This window comes from Solea senegalensis, linkage group LG14 (genome assembly GCF_019176455.1).
Source record: "Solea senegalensis isolate Sse05_10M linkage group LG14, IFAPA_SoseM_1, whole genome shotgun sequence".
NCBI lineage: Eukaryota > Metazoa > Chordata > Actinopteri > Pleuronectiformes > Soleidae > Solea > Solea senegalensis.
This window is the reverse complement of record NC_058034.1, coordinates 803,840-818,636: the sequence shown is the minus strand read 5'-3', so window position 1 is coordinate 818,636 and position 14,797 is coordinate 803,840. Positions and strand designations below refer to the sequence as shown.

General features: G+C 40.3%; 1 protein-coding gene across 3 annotated transcripts in view; it reads right to left on the bottom strand.

The window, feature by feature from the left end:
- LOC122780425 (inactive N-acetylated-alpha-linked acidic dipeptidase-like protein 2) overlaps positions 1–14,797 on the bottom strand; it is a 351,291-nt gene that overhangs the window by 96,886 nt on the left and 239,608 nt on the right. For all 3 annotated transcript variants that reach the window (XM_044043362.1, XM_044043361.1, XM_044043363.1), the window contains exons 11-12: positions 13,735–13,922; positions 13,095–13,223 (exon numbers count right to left, since the gene is read on the bottom strand). In XM_044043362.1, coding sequence (XP_043899297.1) covers positions 13,095–13,223; positions 13,735–13,922 — 317 coding nt within the window. The remainder of the gene's footprint in view (positions 1–13,094; positions 13,224–13,734; positions 13,923–14,797) is intronic.

The following is a 14,797-nucleotide window of genomic DNA, read 5'->3' as shown; positions in this document are numbered from 1 at the left end:
ATGCAAAGGATTAGAAATGAGCATATTCAAGGAAAAGCTCTGAGCAGTTTGGAAATAAAGTGAGACAGCCAAGGTCGAGATGGTTTGGTCACATGCAGAGGAGGGACAGTGATTATGTTGGACAAAGGCTGTTGAAGATGGAGCTGCCGGGCAGGAGGAAAAGAGGAAGACCACAGAGAAGGTTCATGGATGTTGTGAAGGAGGACATGAGGACAGTTGGTGTAACAGAGGACACAAGGGAAGGGATAGGGCGAGATGGCGGCAGATGATCCACTGTGGTGACCCCTAAAGGGAGAGGCTGAAATAAAATGAGGATGAAGAAGAAGATCACGAGTCAAACTTACTGTCTTAAGCCTGAAAACATACAGTATCTATCTATTGGTTCAAATGAAGTGAAGTGAAGCTGAAAAACTGACTGAAATCCAATCATTTCCCCTAACCTTATCAAGCTTGTGAACTGAACTTTACGAACATGAACTGTATGAACATTTTGACGTTTCAACTTCATTTTGAGCCAGAACACACTGCAGCTGTTGTGTTAATTGTTGTACACTGGAGCAAAACTTCACGTCTTCACATCTGTATTCAGAGTGTGTATTGTGTCTTTTCCACCGGGATGCTGTTGCTGAACCAAGATATTGGATAAACTTCATTTAGGCTCGATTTGCATGGTTGCCTGTGATTAGAAAAGAGCCCCAGCACCACTGAGCAGTGCAATTTGCAAGTGTTGTAAGTCTGCTGGTGCACAAACACAGACCGTCCATCTCATTTCCATGAGTGAACAAGTTAAAACAATGCGCACTAGTTTATTTTAGGGTCGGTGCTCAGGAGAAACACTATTTAGCAATCCACTGAAATGTATATTAATGCTTATACGACTCTTTCTTTATGTTGCAGGTCCTACATCTCTTCTGTCCACTTTATTAGGAACACTTATTTGGACGTTTGTTAACAAAAATAAATCAACTAATCACATGGCAGCAACTCAATGCATTTAGGTATGAAAACATTGTCAAGACAACCTGCTGAAGTTCAAACTGAGCAATAATAGAGAAGAGCCTTGTAGATGCATTCACCAAGGTAATGGCAGATATTGTCATTTTTAATATTCCTCTTTTTTTCAGCCAAGCTTCAGATCAATATTTACCGTATTAGAGCTATACATGACGCAGCACGAAATGTCTTTGAAATACTAACTTTTATGATAATAATAATAATAATAATAATACTAAAAGGGTAAGAACTTCCAAGTTATGAACTGATTATAGGACAATATTTAATTGGAACTGACTGTTGTGATTTGCTAAGTTCCTTGGACACTAATTTGGATTTGAAAATGATTCAGTGTTTGCAGAAGACAGCAGGTTGTAAAGTGTCATGTGTACATACTAAAGAGAGTATGGTCTTAATTTCAGGGCCTTGACGACTAATGCACCCTGAAAATGTTAACATACCAATGATCACAAAATTGTGAAGAAAAAAACAAAGACACTGCTTTTATGCAGGAAAACTGTCCACATCCCATCTGTTGTTGGAGTGTGTTAAGATCCCCGAGGAGAAAAACAGCTGCTTTGATTGTCATATTGACTGAAAGCAAGAAAATAAAAACAAATCTAAAGAAATATGTCACAAAGCATGATCATATTCAAAGGTGAAGACATAAAGATAAACTATTGTCTCGTCTGCCGGAGAGAAGATTTAAAGTCTGCACCTCTTCTCTATTATAACCAGATACAGTATGTTAGAGAAAAGTGTCAGAGTAGGAGAAACACTGACACGTAAAATGTGAGGAGTGTTTCTTAGAGAGGTGAAAAAAAAGGGAGGACAAAGAGAATAAGAGAGAGAAGGACTGAGTTAGAGCAGAAAGAATGGGTAATTCCAGCATGTCATGCCACACCAGGAATCAATATTTAATTTCTTTGTCTGCTGCTATAAGAGTGGAGTGAAATCATCGTGGGATCTCAGTTTAGCACTGAACACAAAACCATATGTGCTTCACAGTTGACTCTAACAACCAAAGATTACACAAATCAAATGTGACAGCAAACATTATGTGCTACTAAATATACTTTAAATGACAGCAGATCATGTTAGGGTTACCCTAACCCTGAGGTTGGAGTCCATTGGTTATATCATCTGATGATGAATTAGCCTCAGGATGCAATGGGCAATATTCTGGGGCTACTAGTTAAGAATAAAACTTATATCTGTGCCAAGAATTAAATTTTGCAGTTAAGAGACGACTTGTACTCTCAGATTATTTATTTGTTTACTTTGGGGATATATTAAAGCTCAGTAGCTGGTGCATTCTATCATGTTCCAGCTCTTTTGCTCTCCCACACAGATGGTAACTCAGCGGGAAACCCAAGCCCACTCAAGGTGGATAGTCAAACTAGACATAAAAAAATTCAAAAGGCTCCCAGGCCCCAAATCTTCTCCTTCACCTATAGATAGTCTGCATATTGACATACATAATCTGTTCATAAATGGTTGCCAAAACCTACCATCCACTCATGCATCCATTCATCCCTGGCAAGTTCCCTACACAGTAGCAGGCTACACAGGGTGTGCCAGACATTTCTTTCCCTGTCGACTCTCTCCAGCTCACTCTGGGGAATCCCGAGGCATTTCCAGGCCAGATGGAATGCACCCTCCCTCCAGTATTTTCTGGATCCACCCCTGCAGTGTCCTCTGGAAGGCACCCAGCAGGATGATCAGAAGCTTGAACCACTTCCACTAGCTCTCTTTGACTTGAAGGGGCAGAGGCTCTGCACATGTTGCAGTGTGATATTTACTCTCACTAGCCCTCTTAAATGTCTACTTTTGACTGTTGATTATACAGGAAACTGCTGCCTCGGTGCTCTTGGACTTGACTGTTGCCATGATGATCATATTGTTCTTTGGTCTCCCCTTGAGTTGTGTGAGGGCATCGGGGGGCACAGTCCTTAATTGGTTCAGGTTTAACAAACAGAACCTTCTCTGTTCAACTAGGTCAATATTCCTCAGCCGTTTCTGCACTTACCTGTGGGGTGCCTCAGGGCTCTATCCTGGGGTCTATTATTTTCTCAGTGTACCTGCTTCCCTCGGGGTCTACTTTTTAAAAACTACAACATTTGCAGTGACAATAGCTCAGTTGTAGAGCTACCATCACTTTCTTTTAGTGTAAAGCAGCTTTGAGAAACTTGAGAAACAGATAAGCTCAGAAGTGAAACAAGCTTCTTCCAATTAAGACTTCTTGCTAAGGAGTCTTAATTGAAGGCCTACCTTCCCTTGGCAGACTTTGAGAGGACAATTCATGCCTTCATTACATCTCGTCTGGACTACTGTAACTCTCTCGGTCTTGGTCTCTCCGATGCTTACAGGTTGTCCAAAAGGCTGCTGTCTTTTGTCTGTTCTGGCCTCTTTACACTGGCTCCCTGTCTATTTTTATGATTCATTTCAATATCCTATTACTTACTTTCAAATGCCTCAATGCCATGGCACCTGTGTACCTGATAGAGCTCTTAAAGCCACACACTCCAGGCGGAGCTCTGAGGTCAGCTAAAAAACAGTGGATATACAACCTTTTCCTGCTGCAGCTCCTTCCTTTACATGTGAGAGCTGCCAAGAAAATGCCCTTGAGCAATTTCAAAAACAAATCTCTTCTTGCTGGCTTTTAACACTAGTTAAGGACTGTTGTAATCTACTTTTCTATTGTTCTATGATTTCATTGTCTCCCTCTCTCACATACACTCCTGCTTCTGGTCTCTTTCCTCTGTCCTCCCACCTCTCACTCCTTCTCTCCTCCCCTCTTATCCCAACCCTTTTATCGGTCACCCATTTACCTTTTACCCGTTTACCTCGTTTACCGTGCCTAGTGGTAGAGTCAGTCGTCTTTCAACTGGAAGGTCGTGGGTTAGATTCCCAGCCCTGCTAGTCTTGGGCAAACCATGTTGCTGACTGGCAGCGCATAAATGGGTATTAAAGATGTGTGATAGATAGAAAATGTGCTGTAGGAATTGGTGAATGGCAAAACATATAGTGTAATGCAGATTTCAGTGGTGATTGAGATAAGAAAAGTGTTCATAAAATAAAATAAAGACCATTACATGGGATGAACATGCAAACTACACATAAAAAGGCCCTCGGCAAACCAAAGGTTAGGGTGTGGTAACTCCCTACTATGAATGTTCTTAATAGCTGCAGTGGGAATAAAAGAGTATAAAAGAATTGTACTTTAGTCAAAGTGAGGGTTAAGTAGAGACAAAAACACATGAATGAGCACACTCATGAAAACCTCCTTTCAAATCATCTGGCTTTCATTTAATCACTTCTCTGATTCTCTGGAACGAGCGGAATGTGTGACCTGAACATTTTGTCCATCAGCGTTATAAGCACATCAAGTGAGCGGAGGGCGACGGAGAGCTGTAATCAGGACGCAACAAGCAGCAGCAACCAAGTGATGATGATGACAAAAACTTTGCATTATATCAGCGATGATAACAATAACAGTAATAATAATAAAAATTCTGTTACGGATCGTGGCCTTTGGAAAAGATATTTGAGAAGCGTGTCCCAACCATGCAGAGTGACTGCGTTATAAGAGAGAGAGAGACCTGGTGGGGGGTGTGAGACACCCACAGAGAAATTTGTGAGGTGACTATTTTTTTCTTGAATCACTTACACTGGAAAACAATGTGACAGGCTTCATATAAGGATGAAACAGCCATGTCTACATGATGTTATATGGGAGTGTGTTTAAAAATACATGTCATTGCAAATATTTCAAGGATTTCTTTTAGTATCTGAGGATACAATTATTTATTGTTAGGTAAACTCTGCGAGAGAACCATGTAAGTGAATTTTCTTGCCTCTGAAAACAAATCAATCTATTTTTGTTTTATTGTTTGTGCTGCAGTCGCACCCCAACAAACAGGATTGATGCTTTTCAACTTTAGCAAAATAAAAGCACATTTACAATTTAGACATTCATTTATATACTATAGTGTATATATTTAGACTCCTCTCCATCCGTTACTGTCACAGAGGCGTTTGATTGGTCTGAAATTCATTCCGCAGCAGGAAAACGACCCCATAACACAGAACCATAAAGAGTCATAAATGCAGAGTGGAGGAACATGGAGACGCCCACAGAGATCTGCTCTCAGTCTGGGATCACATCAGGACACAAGACACTGAGACACACTGAAGTTCCATCCATACATAAGCATAAGTTTCATCTAAATATTTAAGTTTTCTTTTTTGTATTGTATTGTCATGTTATATTGTGTTGTCTCATGCACCAAAGCAAATTCCTCATTTTATCTTTCATTGTTACATACTCAGCAATAAGACTATTTCTTATTCTGATATCTGATACTGATTCTACCGCTTTATCCTCCACATGGGGGGGGTCAGTGGTGCCAATCCCGGTGGACACAGGGCGAAAGGTGGGGTACACCATGGACAGGTCATCAGTCCATCACAGGGCTCAAATGAAAATACATTTGTAAAAATGGTAAAATGTGTCTGTTTTTAAAAAAAAAATAAAAAATAAGGATACAGAGACAATCATCAATAATCCAATTTTTTCATTTAAGATTATACTTACTGTAAAGTACGATGGTACCTCAAAAATGTATCAGCCTGATTCACATTTTGGGGCAAAACTGTACACTATACTGTCTTTTTTTTTTTTGGACCAAAGGGTGCGACTCAGTCTGAATCAACTGTACTGGAAAATGTGTCATGACCAGTAAGAATCTGAGGCCCTGTTTTAAAGCCTCCAGGATCATGATTTGGCCAACACCATGTTGACCTTTTGAAACCAGAAATTCACAGACATCACCCACAGCCAGGTTTCTTTCTATTGTCTTTCTTATGTCCACTCATACGTTATTGTGTTTCCCACTATATGGGAACTCATTTACTATCTGTATCTAGTAATTGATAACAAAGTGAGCAGTGGAGTTGCGTTCAATTGGCCATTCAATATATTTGTACTTCTAGGCTGGCTTTAGCGAGGAAACCTCAAGACTACATACATTTTTGATATGGTCTATGGGAGTATTTGGAGGCTCAAGATAAGACTGTCTACAGCAAAAGGATAACTACTCAGTAAACACAAATGGCCTAAGGAGACTATGTTGAAAATAATACAAAAATGTGCATGTCATGTTTTCTAGGTTTTTGAAGTATATCCAATCCAATGCACTTTATTTATAGAGCAACAACACAGGTGCCAAAAGTGCTGTACAATAACATTAAAATGACAAAACACGGGCAAAAATAAATGAATAAAATATTTTAAAAAATAAAATAAAATCAGTGAAAAACACAACATCTCACATCCACAAGGCTTTAAAAACAGAGAAAACAACAGTTCTGCAACAACACCAACAGCTCACACTGCATCAAAAGCCAAGGAAAAGTGCGTCCTAAGACAAGCGCTTTAAAAACAGGAATTGAAGAGGCCTATCTAATATTAAAAAGCAACCCATTCCAGAGTTTGGGAGCCAAGGGTGCCAAAGACCGGGCCCCTCTGAGCTTCAGCCTGATTTTGGGTACAGTCAGCAGCTAATCAACAGGTGATGGAGACCGTGATGGAGCATAGCACTGAAGCAAGTATATCCTTGTATGTGATGAAGTTCTATAGTAACGACATAGAGTGATTTTGAATTGAACTACCATTTGATAAAATTCAACCAACACATGTCATCCCATTAGCTGCCCCATCAAAGCTCCACAATGAAAACACCAAGTCAATGTCAGTAGTGAAAGTGGGAGCTACATTACAGGCTACCATCAGCGTAATGGCTTCACATAAAAATGTGTGTGAATCAAAATTGGTATTTACAACATCCATCCTCTCTTATGTACCACACACATTTTCTGTTGTTATTGCCAAGTTAATATTTTGTGAGGACTACAGAAATAAGAAGATATTACCATAAAATTACTTTTATATGACACAATTATTAGCATACAGTGGCGGTTGCTGGTCTTTGAAACAGGGGAAGCTCATTTCAGGCTCAGTTATTTATGTATGAATTCTGCCCTCGGTTCATTTAGTAGAAAATGTTCTTTGTCCCTCACGACCAAACCGACCAATGAACGAACAGTGGAACAAGGAAAACATTATTTATGTAGTTGAAACAAGAAAATGCTACAATGTTGTTTTTATTTACAGTGAATAATTATGTAACGGAGGCAGAGAAACGGGTAAGAGGGTGCCAATTCTATACTTTACTCACAAAATCTACATGGTGTTGTGTATATTTCTACAAAGTTGACAATCAACAACTGACTCTGCTTTTCAGACAGTTCCACCAATCATCATGTATCAGTGCAGCATCTGCACCCGCCCACTGCTCCGTTGACTCCCAGAGAAGCTGAGCTTCCATGGAAGTGACCATTCTGCTGCATTTATCCAATCAGCATCTCGCTCATCGCAGTGTAAAAAAAAATATTCTGTACAGAAAATTGTGTCAAAAGATCTGCTGATTCTGATCAAATTAGCAGTTGACAGGGTTCTAATGCTCTTTTAGTAATGAAATATAAATACAACAGCAGATATTTAACCATATTTTATGACATTTTAGAGGAAGCAGCGCTTGCCTCACCTCTGTTACCATACTAACATACTATACCAGTACCATACGGTAACTTTGGGTGACAGGAAACACTGGGCAAACTCACGGCAGTTACCTTTGCTAGCAGATGCAACCAACAAAACACAATGTGTGACACTGTGAACATTCACACAACGACACACAAAATATGAGTTATACAGAGATCAGGTAAGCACTAACTCTTTAGACAAAGTGAGGAGGTGAGAACTTCACTGAAAATCTGTTGCAACTGGAAGTATCATACAAAGCGGAATTTAAGGTAAATCATGATAATTTGCAGATAATGAATTATAATTGGCACAACAGATGGTGATGTACAACATATACAGTATCACTCATCCCAAGAGGTAAACATGTACAAGGAACGCTGTATTTCCAGTGTGTGTTTATGCTATATAAATACATTTTAAATATAAAAGCTTCAATATGCACAATCTCTTAAGTGCCTCTAAGCTGACTCACAGTAAATAAGTCCTCTGTTCTTTCTGATCAAATGATCGTTAAGTGGGTTTAAAGTCGACCTTGCAGAAGACTGCCTGCAGAGAAACAGTGCACTTAGGGAATAAGCATTGATTAATCCAAGCTAAAAGCAATTATGTATATTCTGTGGCTATAGGTTGTTCAAAAAATAGGCTGTAATCTACCTTTAATTCATTTCGAGGTCATTTATTGACTGGGCATTAATCTCATGAGACCGCGTCTGCTTTCATCTGTTAAAGGGAAAAGTATAAAGTCTGCAGATGTCGCACCAAAAATCATTTCTTCAGTCCTCTGCGCTCACGTTTCAGTCACTGTGATATGAAACTGGGACGAGGGAACCAAACAGTGATGATACCTGCTGAGCCCGAGCGCCTCCTCTGTGTGATTATGCAGATTCACGGAGCCTGCCGCAGACAATACGGCAACTGTGGTAATTCAAACATATTGCTGACAGCGTGCTACTTCAAACGTCGTGGCAGGTAACCATCCTGGATGGCTGTGTGGCCGTAAAGTCACCGACTCATTCCGCTGATTTACCGCTGGCTTCTCTTTCCACAGGTTTTATGTTGGAAAACATAAATTAAGGACGTATAAATTAGACTTCCTTGCATATTCCCCCTTAATGTGGATGATGTTCATATTTACCATTTACAGTGTAGCGCTGAAGCTGGCCCTATTGTCGTCTCTTTCTCCTCTTTGAAAGCCTGTCACGGTGTCGTAATTCAATTAAAATATCAGCCGTTATGTTTGCAGTCGCCGCATATTCTCAGGGAGCGAGAGCAAAGGGAGATGATTTGTCACAGTGAATACAAATTGTGTCTGAAATGCATCATATTTGGATACATGCAAAGATCTATGGCTTCTGAGACATGCAGCATGCAATCTGAATTATGCATGGTTATTGTTTTATGAGAGCAGCCTTTTTATGAAACAGATTGAGGTACAAGATGTTTGGAACTGTTTAGGTTTTGCAACTGGAGGTTCACGGACGTCACTTGCAACCAGGCACTTATAAGACAGCGTTGATGCCCACTCATATGTGTTGTACTTTATCATCAACTGTCCTCCAAAATGGAACATAATATACAAAATTCACATTATGTTCTATTGAAGAAGCTGAAACGACTGAGACCATAAACTCCTCAGGAATGGACTTGCAACCCATCCAGGGTGCAATCCTGCCTTTTGCCCCGGGGACTCTGGTAATGCTGAACGATTAGGTGAACAAATCATTTTAATGAACTGATTCTAATGATTCACATGTTATGATGACTCCGCACTGGACTGCACTGTCTTGTGTCTCACTACCGTCCTTCAACTGCAGCGTGGTCAAGAACCTCTATGGTCCACTTACAGCTACAGTATGAGCCAGACTCACAAGTGAACTCCTAATAATAGTTCAGTTTGTTGTATGTTTTATTGTCTATGAAGCGAGCACCGACGCTACAGTAGATATATCCGTGTCCTCCAAACAGTATATTACTGCTTGAGAAGCAGATTGTGGAACCTGTGTGTGTGTGAGGATGGAGAGCACTTTAATAAGTCTACTTGTGAAATGAATTGCCGTGTGGTAGCAGTGTTGCTGCTTATGACAGGTGTTGTCGATATCTGGGATGGATGCCGCACAGTGAAATTCACGTCTTTGTCTATATCTACACCAAGATAATTCTGCACTCTTGGTTTTAGAATCCTTAATATTCCCACTTCTGTCAACACCAGGCAGAAATAAGGACTGCGGCTGTAATCATCCCTGAAAATGAATTTCCACCTGAAGTGCTCTCTACCTGCTGGACTCTGCATGTCAGTGTGGAGGAAAAAGATGAGTGTGAGAGAAGAATGAAAGCCAGGCAGCAACAGAGAGATGATAAAAGTCATGAGAAGCTGTAGATGATGAAAGGCTGTGATGTTAATATGTTCTTAGGATTCTAACACAGATGATATTATCCACTGCATGTGGAGCAAAGAGTCACTTATATAGATATAGTGAGGGACAAATTCAACTTTTGATGCATGGGGAGATAATTAAAGCCTGTATGGTTATAGTTGGAGTGTGTTACGCGGCTCATCAATAAATCTGTCATCATCAGTCCTAACCTTCTGGGTGTGTGTGTGTGTGTGAGTGTGTGTGTGTGACTGGGAAATCTCTCTAATCACATGAATCAGTCTGACTACAAGTGGGTTGGTTTGATGGATGAAATTGGAGAAATAATTATTTCCATTAGCAAACACTTAGGTGATATCAATACATATATGTAATTTAACTTTGGAACACAGGGAGCAAAGAAACACTGTGGGAACAAGAGTGGGAACAACTACAGCAGAAAAACTGAAACAAACAAAATGAACCAACATAGACACTAAGGCCTTGTTTAGACTGCAGCCCAAATCTATATTTGACATTGTCTAGTCTAGTCTTCCACATGGATTTCTGTAGTTACAGACCACTCCCGCACAAAAAACAAGTAGTCTAAACAAAATGAACAAAATGGACGACAGAAATCTGAACCTGGTTCTGTTATCTGGAGCATTGGCACAAACTTTCTTCTGATTTTTAAACTCAACTCTTGTCTTCTGTGTATCTGCGTCGATCGTTTAACAAGCCTCCAATTAACTTCTGATTGAAACAGATCTGCAATAAATCCACCTCCATATGAACCAGCTTTGGAAAATTAGAACAGATTGCCAAAAAAAAACAATCTGGCTATGCTTAAAAATCGGATTTGGTAACAACACCTAAATACACAAGGGGGGCAAAAAAGGTAACAGGGGAATCACATTAGGGCGGGGCAGAAAAATCAACCGGGAAGACAGGACACAGAACAAGAAAAGGTCCAAAGCGCCTAGATAAATCCAGGGGTCATGATATACACTGAATATGTAAGACAGTAAATGTCCTTTAGTCTGTATTGTGTGCATTAATTCATGTCACCATTTTAATTGAGAGACTTTCCAGCATTTAAAGTCCTACAACCTAGAAACCTAGTTCATTCAGGTTGTTCAGGAAATATTATGTGTCCATGTAATAAAAAGAAAACAAAAGGTGAAGCGTTCATGTGCCGTTGAAGCAGAAATGTCAACTGGTGTCAACTTAACTTGAAATATGAGACGCATAAACGTTTATTCTTTCACTGCACACACTTTGTATTTAGGACAATTCATGTCACAATGACTAAACACACAGCTCACATGTCTTATACTGCGATGACCACTTCTCAGAGAGAGTAATAGATTCTGGTCTGGTCTGTTTTTCTGTCAAACAATGAACCGTCCACCGGTGGAACCCACACAGCTACAGGAAACTCAACACATGCATCTGTGGTACAATACCCAAGGCACAAGCTCCTCTCCATTAGATCTGGATTCTTCTGGAAACCAGTGTTCCCCTTGTTTCTTCCTGTCCTGTCTGTTTGCCCCCATGTTGCCCAACCTCCCCTCCTCCCCTCCTCTGGGGGTAAATCTCCTGTAAAAGGAGCATCAACTTGTATTATAATTGGTTCCCAAGCAACCATTCCAAAACTATCAGTGCAGGAGCATCTTGATTTGGAAGAGAATTTGGTCCCTTACAAACTAAGATAAGTAGGACGTATTACAGCCACTGCACAAACATAATTAATGATGTTTAGACCGGTTTCTAAATATTGGGAAGTGGGAGTGGAGCTTAGGCAGCACTAAGATTCTTGTGATAATGAATAAAGCAATAGAGCGTGCCAGGGACAGCTGCTACCAAATGGACAATTAGGTGCAACGAGACGAGAGGGTAAATAAAGAGTAAATATGACATGGACAGGAATCCTACAGCAGTTTGTGCTTTGTTCAGTTGCACTGTGTGGAGCTGTAATGATGCGTCCTCGCCCATCTGTACACAATAAAGTCACTTTTTGTAAACATCACTACAGAGCAGTCGACTGTACACAGAACATCCTACCGTGAAGTACAGCACAGCACCAGGCTGTTCCAACCAGCCCCCTACAGGTGTTATTAGGGCTGCAACGTACAGTTGATTTGTTGATTATCATTTCAATTAATTTCTTAAAAGAAAACACTGACTGATGCTTGCCACTTTGTTTTGTCCACAAACCAAAATGAGGCGGTTTTAAAAATATTTTTTGTAATATGGTGCAACAGACATTGTTAATGAAAATGGTTGACTTAACAATAATAGTAAACATAGTGAAAGCACAAATACACATAAAAGTATAGAGTATAGAGGGTTTGTCCCAAAGTTTACCTCAAGTAAACCAGTCTTCTTATTTTTCTCTGCTTCTGAAATAATGCTATTGATGCCTTGCTCTTATAGCTGGCACCAGGCTAAGGACTACGTGTGCCGTAGTGCCGTAAAGCAAGACAGCCAACACTCTCCCTGCAACAAGCCATTTAACCCTTCTGTGACCATCCTGTCTGATACCGGAAAGAAGAGAAGGTAGAAATCTGACATAGTTCTGCTTTAGAAGCAGAAAAAAAAGTCTTCATTGTCTTCCTCTCTTTAAGTAGCTTTGGCTTCATTACTGCTGAATATCAAAGGTAGCCATTCCTCCTAATTAGTTAGTTTATGTTGCAGGGGAATAAAGGGGCATTTCCCTGTACTATCTGTCCATTTGTGACATTTTGTACCTGCCCGGTGTGTGGAAAGAACATGACTTTTCCCCCCCGAGGATGGATGACTACCCTAGAGACTTGAATAAAAATCTGTATCTCATAACCTGGAGAGACACACAGAGAGAAAGGTTTTAACGAGGTAAAGGAGAGGGCGAGAAGATCCACCACTCACTCCTAATGAAAGGAGAGAATAAAGAATGAGAGAAGAGCGGTATGTAGTGTTTGAAGGAGAAAGAACAAAAAAAGGAGGAGGTAGTGGATGAGGGAAACCGCAAAAACGGAGAAGGTTTTAAAGTTTAAGTGGTGCTAACAGTTGAGAAGAGAATGTGCTCCACAGCATCTTGCTTTTGTTTGCAGCCACAGGAGTGACATTCAAAGATAAACAATGACAGCAGCAGTTAGAGTTACCCGCTGTATGTCCGAGGTGAGCTGCAGCAGAGTCGGAGACGCTGTCGCTCTGAGAGTCTCCGTCCCCCTGACTGGAGAGTTCAGACTGACGTAGGCCACGGCACTGCTCTGTAGGACAACACTGTTATCCTGCAGAGACAACACACACACACACTGTTTTCATGTCTTAGTGAGGACACATCATAGACATACAGTAATGCATTCCCTAGCCCTTTACCCTAACATTAACCATCATAACTAAGTGCTGAACCCTAAAACTTAAACTAACCTAAAGTCTTAACCCTGAAAAAGCCCTTTAAACTTGTGGAGACCAGACAAACTGTCCCCACAAGGTCAAAATGTCCTCACAAAGACAGTTTTTTTGCATAATTTGAATTACATTTCTTTTCCATTTTTGCTTCATGTGATCACATTTTTTCTGATTCTGATTCTGATCAAATAAAAATACCGCGTACGTTACATCAGTCTCAGGTTATTTCAGTATTGCAGTAGCATATGCCATGAAGAAAGGTTTAAAGGTTCCACTATGACGATCCTTTTTTCTCTATTATTCGTTGTGCTTTTCCATCAGTTTGAATCATTCTCCTGCCATTGACCTCTGAACTGACATTAAATAAAACATGCTTGTGTGCTTACTGACCTTTCCCCACTCATAGGACCCGATGTTCCCCAGGGCTGAGCCCCCCCACGAGCAAAACACAGTGGTACGGTCCGGCACCCATCCTCGTTTGGTCTGCTCCGTCAGTGCGGCGATGAGCTGATTCACGATGGCTGAAGCCCCGCCTCGCTGGTTACTGTCATGACTACTGCCAACCAGCACATGGCGATCTGAACAAAGATAGATGTCTCTCAACTCTTTTCTCGTCTTTGTTGGGATTAATGACAGAGATCTAGTGAACCTTAATCCAGGGTTCTGTCTAATCTGACAAATTTTCCAACCTTCTTGAAACATATGTATTTGTTTGTTTTTTTTACTTATTACTTGAACAAATATAACCACATTGCATTTTTAGTGTTTTATCCATCATAAACCTGCCCCACACATGGGGATTTTCAAATTGCATTTGATTTTAAAAAACGGGAGAACACAGACAAAGTGAACTTTGTGACCAATGTTCAATGTTTTAACCCTGAGAAAGTACAGACTAGACAATCCAGTCAAGACGCAGGACCATTAAGTTTTTCAGGAGATTCCAGGGATTTGGGATCTCATCAAACCGCGCGTGATTTAAACAGACATGGAGGTGGACTGTCAGTTAATAGCTGTTGTGTGTGTGAAGTTTTGCTTAATTGGATGGAAAGGACATGACATCACTGGGGAAAATAGAAAACAAAATACTAAGAAAAACCTCATCTCATTGCCCTTAGGCCTGGACTAATTATTAGAGTTCAGGTTTAGTGAAGTGAGTGAATAATTGCTCTTTTTTTCATATACACACAGTTGTTTTTTTCTCCTGGAAATAAATGACAAAAACAAAAAGTCTTTTGCAGGTACAGTGTGTAAGATTTAGGAGGGTTTATTGGCAGGAAGTGAATATGAACAAGTGAATGAAAGAATAAAGACGATTACTGCCCAAAAGATCATTTCTATATATCTATAAGTACTTTAGGCAAGGCATTGTGTGACACCATGTTGCAACAGCAGCCCAACCACACCTGCATTTTGAACTGAATTAGAATTTTAACACAGATGGTTGAATGGC